Consider the following 7622-nt stretch of genomic DNA (forward strand, 5'->3'; position numbering starts at 1 on the left):
CAAAATAGCAAAATAGTTAAGGTCTATATGGACGAAGTTCAAAATCGTAGCACTGGTGAACAATTGGATAATTTGGCCCAGCATAAATCGTATGCTGCTCGAGATTAAACATTCGAAACCGATCGAAGGTTGGGGAAAAAGGAGAAAGAAAACCTCTCTCTCCCTCTAAGTACAACTGGTTCATCTCGTTCCTCTGCTTTCTTTCCCGCCATTTTTTTTTCTGGTATCGGCATTGCAATCCTCGCACCCTATGCTCGAAACAGTATCATATCTGTATGATTTTCCTTGTTGTCACTATTCTCCACTATGAATTTCCCGTTGGAGATTACTTGATACACGACTCGAGGTTTCAAAACCTAGGGTTTTGATTTTACTTTCGGACTGTACTACGCATCTTGCGTGGATGTAAGTAATGTAAGGAAATGCTGACGAGAAACTGGTTCGGAACTTTAGGCTTTTGCATTTGGTTTCTGTACTAAAACCAAATTTTCCGAATAGGGAAAATAAAATTTCTTCCTACATGGGGAAACCTAACTTGCAAATTGGACAATCTGTTCATTGCCCTTGATGCTTGAGGCTTGTTTCAACCCCACCTGTCCAATGTGGTTTGATTATCGCTTTCTCTTATGCAAGTTTCAGCTAAGACTTAAAAAGACAATAGTTCTCTCCACATTTTGGTATGATTTGGTTCACTTTATGTCTATGTAGATATGATTTTTACTTGAATTCTACCCAAAATGATTTGTACCAATAGAGATATCGTCTTTATTTATTTATTCAAGTTCTTCCTCATTTTTAGCTGATGGGTGCTGACTATGTTCGTATCCCGACAAATATAGTCATTTAGTTCAGTTGGATATGATAAAGTTCCCACCTGTTTAGTTGAATTTCTTTCTACATTCCAGTTCTTCACAATTGAAATGGATTTCTTGTTTGATATTGGTTTTGTCTGGCTTTCAATTGGGTCTCTTCAATTTCCACTCATTTCTTACAGTTGTAATGTTTTGGAATATGTGCCTGTACACTAGTGAGGATGCCATTTCCAGCCATTATTGAATAAAGAACTGGGTATGTCATATCGTACCTGTTCCTAATCTTCAATCAGGTTTATTAATCATGGTGTGTATTACTGGTTAAGGTCTTAGCTTTTATGGATGGTCCAATTACACCATTCTGTACTTGAGTGCATTCAATTGCATTTGCATCAGCGTAATTCAGTCGTCATCATGAGAAAATGTTTTTTTTTTGTTCAACATAAATTTTGAACCGAACCAATTTAACATCAATCCTTCCTCTGTTCTTGATTCATTGTGTACTGTGAATTTTACTTGAAACTGTATCTGTACCTCCGGATGATAGCTATAAGCCTCCTGAAAACGCTAGAGTAACAGACTGGACTCAGGCTAATTAGCCAAAAATTTCCATACTTCATCTATTCATTGCTTGCCGCATGAGTACCATTTAAGAACGGGGTCTGCATCAGTACCCTTTTATCTATCTACTTAAAGTTTTTGACTGTGATAATAGTAATCATGCTAATAAGTATGATCTAAGCCTGGCCCACGCCCGTTGTTCTTGGCTCTTAGGGAGAGCTTCTGATTTTTCCCCCTTTTCAAAGACAAATTTTTACCTGGAGAGGTGCTGTAGTCGTGGCACTTACCTATCAAGCTCTTTTTTTCTATGCTCTTACTGGATCTAAAGTTTTTTGTTCAAGATGGAGAACTATAGAGTGATGATCATATTCGATAAATATCTAAGCACAAGTTGTTTCCTTCTCTTTCGAGGATCTGTTCACATTTAGAATTAACTATGTTCTTCAATGATTTATCATCTTTTAATGTTGATTTGTATTGTTATACACAAGGTGATCTTTTCATTATATATTCAACAGAAGCATTACTCTTGAATTGCCCTCATGTCTGCATGTTACCCTGCTTTTCTGGAAGGATTCTAATCCAGTTTCCATTTCAGTTGACACAATCCTGAAACCGTCCGGAGTCATACGCTGCATTGCTCGTTTACCATATTTCTTTTTCCTTGCTTTCTCTGTTTGTGTTTCCTTATGTGCAGGTTATCATTGGAAACTCATATGATATATTCAAGTGTTTGCCTTAGGGAGTACACATTTTATGGGAAGCCATTGCTAATTCATTTGATAGTCAAAGTTCATTTAACCTCAAGAATTATTGCACATGTTTCCGGAATCGTTGATCACTGGCTATTGTGCTTTCCTCCTTATCTCTTCCAGCATTCATTACAATCTGACTAGTCGTACCATTGCCGTTGGAACAGGTGAGTTATTGAGCCATTGGTAGTTCTCGGATGCTTTACAATGGGAATATCGATAATCTTCTTTTTGTGTTGTGAGTTGCTCTGCATTTATTATGGAGGTTCATTTTTAATGTGGTGGTTCCTCTGAGGCCCTTGAAGGGATGTGTATGAAATAATTGTCTAATACTTGAAGGGAGGTTAAATATTCAATTGTTGATCTTTTGCTGTTGACATATAAATTAAGACATGAAAGAGAGTGGGGGAGGAAGATAGATAGAGGAATTTTCTAGTACTACCATCGTATATATTCCTCCCATTAATATGTGACCATGTAATTATTTATTTATTTTTAATTCAACAAAGTGTGATCTAATTAACACTATTAAGAAGATATTATTTATTATTTTTTTTTTTTGGAGGAAGAAGAATGTTCAATTTTTTTTTTCTTTTTACTATTGGTTTATCTACGTATTTTCCATCTTTCTTTTGTAGGACCACGATCTAATTGACACTCATGTTAAACCATGAGTAGATTCGATAGTTAAAACTGTTGACTTTAGATGACTTTAAACGTATAATATCTTAGATGACTTTAAACGTATAATATCTTCTTAATACTGTTCTTGACTTGATAGTTGATGCCTTTTGTTTTTCACCTCCTTTTAAATTACTGTTACCTTTGAAATTTTGGCGTTTACCTGAGGTGTTAATTTTTTTTTTTTTTAAAAATAAATGTAACATTTTGGAAAGAGTTGGTTGAAGAGATAGAGTTCGGAGATCTATTTAGTGAAATTTCTTTTTAAAGAGATGGTTTCCTACCATATTCAACGAACTGGTCTTTTTAAAGTCAATATCGTTAAGTATAGGCATGCACAATACGATAGTTTGTATAGTAGAATGAAAATACTTGAGATTTGATATTAAGAGTTGCTAAAATAGTATGAATTATGTAATGATTGAAAGGTATTAAGATTCATTAATGTTTTAAGCTTAAAAGAGTGGAAAACATTGAAACTTTATCAATGAAGCCTTTCTGCTCTCATTTCCCTGTGGATGAGTATGTTCCTTTTTTATGGGAGCGATCGAAATGATGAATTGCATTAGTATCTAACATGCTTTGGTAGTATTGTGTGCATGTCAAAATTCAAATGTTTTAATTTTATTTTTTCTTTTCCAATTGCCTAAAGAATAATATTTAGTTCTTGATCGGTGATCATTAGATATTTCTTACTTATCATTATAAAAAGGAAAAAAAAAATAAAAACTCATTTCTCTCTCTTTGTTTTTGCATTTATTTCTTTTTGTTGATAACTTTTCAATTGTGGTAAGTAAGAAATATATACGGATTGATAAACACCTAAGTACTATTCTTTTCAAAATATTCTTTTTAACTTATAGTGGTTGCATGTTACGTTTTGTGAGAAACTTCCAACTAGATGCGAATTCAAATGAAATTTGTTTTGTTGGAGAAATTTAGAATAGTGAGGTCACTATCATATAGCTGCCAATTTCATGATTGTTGAATACATGGTTAAAAAACCTTTTTACAATTTTCTCTTCTATGCATCTAATAAGAGAGAAAATAATTTGTATTAGGTACAAATGATTCTCCACTTGTCCCAACTTGCCCAGCTTTCATAAGTGATATTAGTATCCACTCTCCATGGGTGATCCACTTTTTTCCTTTTTAATTTTCTCCCACTAATTGATCCATGGCACAGTTGAAGGGAGAGAAATTTATCTGAGATTCAAGTGAATTTTACCAATTTAACTATCATTAATAGGTGGAAATTTCGCCGTATTTTTCATGTATACACAAAGTAGTGCCATTGGATAATTGATCTAATTTGAAGGAAGTCATATTATTATATACTAAAATTAACCATAAACGAAAGTTGAATCTATTGGGTGGAGTGTAGAAAAAGCAACAGTAAAATATAATATATGGTGAAAACTGAAAAGCAGGAGTGGGTAAGAAAATTTGATTAGATGAAGCAATGATTCCATGTCTTGGATTCGGAGCAAAGTCGTCGACCAAATAGTTTTAATCCAAAGCTCCACAAAAGAAGCAGCCTCTCCCATTCCTCAAAGTGTGTGTTTCTTTAACAACCAAAAGCTGAATATATAATCAAGATATTAAAAGCTTGTTTGATTATGGATATTAAAGGCATATGTTCATTGTTTTTAGAATATTTGTTTGTCAATTTTGTTTTTTAAAACTGTTTTTGCAATCCAGGTCTAAATTGTGAAAAATTCTAAAGATAATAGTTTCTATGTTTTCATTATTTTTGGATTTTGAACTTAAAAGACATAGAATTACATTAAAAATGATAAAAACTTTAATATCTGTAAATCAATTTCATCATTTTGTTAAAATTAAAATAAGTAAAAGATAATATTGTAAAATAATGATGTTGCAAAATTTATAACAAAAATGGTAATAAAATAATTCATATTATTTTAAATTAATAGTGGGTAACTAACACTAGTTTACAAGATATTACTAAACACAGTTCAATAATTTTTCAAATTGAGATTCAAGGAATACTACTCATTAAATTCATTTGTTTTTAGATTTCTATTTTCAATCCCCAACCAAAAGCACACTAAATTTTCACCTGAAAATTTCTATATATTTTTGGTTTGACATCCACGTAAAAGATGATAGATAAACGTATAATATTGAAAAACTAAAAAAAATATATATATATATATCAATAAAATATTATTAATATAGAGATGATATTAATAATTATAATTCTTTTATTTATTTAAAAATAATAAAATATTTATTTGTTATTATTATTTTTTAAATATGAACCACGGACTTAAAATTGAGACCACGGTATTTTTACTGGAGAATACATTTTAAAAACTTGCATATACTAGTAGGGCCCCACTCCCTGCAAATGCTTTTACTTCACTTTCAAGACCAAACAACCCCTTTCCCGCAGGACCCAGATCGCCAGACTTTTTGTTGCCCCGAAAAGTCCCTTCTTTTCCTTGTCTTCATTGAAATGCAGAGCCAAACCGACCCTTAACCAAAATCTCAATCTTCTTCTCGCCACCGCAGATTCCCTTCCGCCATGTTAGAGATCTTACCGATAGCCGAAATTTAGGCGCCTGTTTCGGACATGGGGAATTGTGTTCTTGTTCGTAGACACCGAAAATCTGTTTCCGAATTCAAGTGGTCGGTCGGTTCCGAGACGGTCGTTAATGTGCCCTCCCAATCCATTAAAGCTATCGTTTTGGAGAAGGAGATCCGCAGGCTCTGTTCCAGTCCTCTGTCTTCACCAATGAACCACGTTCCCTGTTCTCCAGATTTCAGTTCGATTCCGCCCTTCTTTTTTTCCACTCTTTGATCGATTTTCTGATATTTTATATTGTTTTCGGCTATTTTGATGTGTTTTGTTTAAGTTTCGGAGTTATTTGTTTTAGTGTTTCGGCGGCCGTGTTAATGCAGGTAAAGGCGACGAGATATTCTTCGATTCTCAGGCCTGGTTGGACTCTGACAACGAAGATTTCTTCAGCGTTAATGGAGGTCGGAATTAATCTAATTCTCAGCTTATTTTATCTCGCGAAAATTGTAGGATCGTTTGGTAACTTTTTCCTTATTTTCCATTTCTAAATTTAATTAAAAAATATGTAAGCATTTTGCCCTTCTTTGAATCTATCGATGTGGGGTTACGTAATTCTATTTTAAAGGAAATAAAAACAAAAAACAAAAAAAACAAAAATCTTATCAAAGCGGCCCTTAATTTTTTGTTTCGGGAGGAAATCTTTTCTCTACAACTTTTCTTACCTTCTTTTATAAGATTGAAATGCATATTCTTCGATGAATTATAGAATATAGGCGTGGTGTGAATCTAATAGGGCTTAGCAGAATATGAGTCGAGTTTTTATTTTTATTTTTTTGGTTACAATTTCTGAGTGAATGTGGCAGAAATTGAGTAAAAATAGCGACCAAATAGGATGAATATTTGTGAACTTTTCCAACCTTGCGGCAAAAATGGATTTTGAGTTTCGAGTGCCTTGTTTTCACGCAGATAATACGCCGTCGCGCGGCAGCACTCCGATAAGGCGTCCGAACGGCGTGGAGACGCCGCCGGCTGAGCCATCTCCGAAAGACGGGAAGAAGCAGCTGTTTGAGCTGTTTCGCGACAGTTTCAACAGCGAACAAGGAAGATCGTCAATAGCAAATACAAGTAATCGCCACGTGGAGGTCGTAAATGCGGAGGGTAATAATAAGAAGCCGAGTTTGAACAAGAGGCGTTCGAGATCGGTGAAAGGAAAATCGGCGCAGTCGACGCCGTGCTGCCTTCCGGTTCCGAACTTGGCGCGGAGCCTGAGCCTTGGCGATAAGAAGAAGCGGCTGTTGAGCCCTTGCCACGGCGGCGGATGACTACACCTTCGACCCCATATTTCCACGTGTCTCTCTGTAAGTGTAAACTGTAAACTACTGGGAATTAATGTTTTCAAACTTCAAAATCTGTTTCAATAATATTTTTGTTTTTGTAATATCTTCGTTATTCCTTTTCTTCGTCGTCTCTGTTACCATGTTCACGAATGTGTTAATAATAATAAGGAACATGTCGAAGTTTATAATTAAATAATATACACACACACATAGGCCATAGCATTTAGATATTTGTAAAATTCTAAGAATCAACAAACTTTGAAAATGGGAGCAATTTTTCTTATTTCTTATGCACTTTGTTAAATAGGATGCCAGAATAATTTAATATAGTTGTGTTATAAAATTGACGTTTTGTACTTAGAATAATTATTGAATAATTAAGAGCCATATATATAGGTTACATAAATACAACCTTGAAACAAAATATCTCAATTAATTGACTAACTATCAAAGCGAGCATAGTTATAAATGACATATATCTCCAACTAAGATGTTGTAAGTTTGATAATCCACCTCTACATGTTAATACTAAAAAAAAGTTGACTAACTAAGGAACTAGGTATAATATTAGTACTCCCCTCAAGATCGGGTGAATATCAATAACTCATAGCTTAAACAGTAACGAAGAAAAATAACTAAAATGAAGCGTTTCGGTGAAAATGTTAGCAAATTAAAAGTGTGATCAAATAGGTAAAAGTCTGATAAAACCAATAGAAAAATCTTATCTCGAACAAAATGACAATCGAGCTCAATATATTTTGTGTATTAATGCAAAAATAGAATTATAAGCAATATGGATGACAGCCTAATAGTCACGCAAATTTGAAAAGAAGCTATAGATCACTCAAAAAGTAAGATAACCACACAATTTATCCATTAGAAACAGCAAGAGTCTGATATTCGACCTCAACCGACATATGAGAAACAATGCTTT

At 33.8% G+C, this 7622-nt stretch overlaps 1 protein-coding gene across 1 annotated transcript; it reads left to right on the forward strand.

Moving 5' to 3' along the window:
• Positions 1 to 5211: 5211 nt before the first annotated feature.
• LOC111019754 (uncharacterized) lies at positions 5212 to 6791 on the forward strand. Its single transcript, XM_022296206.2, has 3 exons — positions 5212 to 5598; positions 5735 to 5812; positions 6318 to 6791. The coding sequence occupies exons 1-3, from the start codon at positions 5406 to 5408 to the stop codon at positions 6671 to 6673; spliced, it is 627 nt and encodes a 208-aa protein (XP_022151898.1). The 5' UTR covers positions 5212 to 5405; the 3' UTR covers positions 6674 to 6791.
• Positions 6792 to 7622: the final 831 nt, after the last annotated feature.

The sequence above is a fragment of the Momordica charantia genome (genome assembly GCF_013281855.1).
Source record: "Momordica charantia cultivar OHB3-1 chromosome 9 unlocalized genomic scaffold, Mcharantia_2.0 BLBB01000009.1, whole genome shotgun sequence".
Lineage (NCBI taxonomy): Eukaryota > Viridiplantae > Streptophyta > Magnoliopsida > Cucurbitales > Cucurbitaceae > Momordica > Momordica charantia.

Bases quoted from the DNA above. Each gene is read 5' to 3' on its own strand.
- LOC111019754 (XM_022296206.2), top strand. From the start codon at position 5,406: ATGGGGAATTGTGTTCTTGTTCGTAGACACCGAAAATCTGTTTCCGAA. The intron at 5,599-5,734 runs GTTCGATTCCGC...GTGTTAATGCAG, and splicing joins TCCCTGTTCTCCAGATTTCA to GTAAAGGCGACGAGATATTC. The intron at 5,813-6,317 runs GTCGGAATTAAT...GTTTTCACGCAG, and splicing joins TTTCTTCAGCGTTAATGGAG to ATAATACGCCGTCGCGCGGC.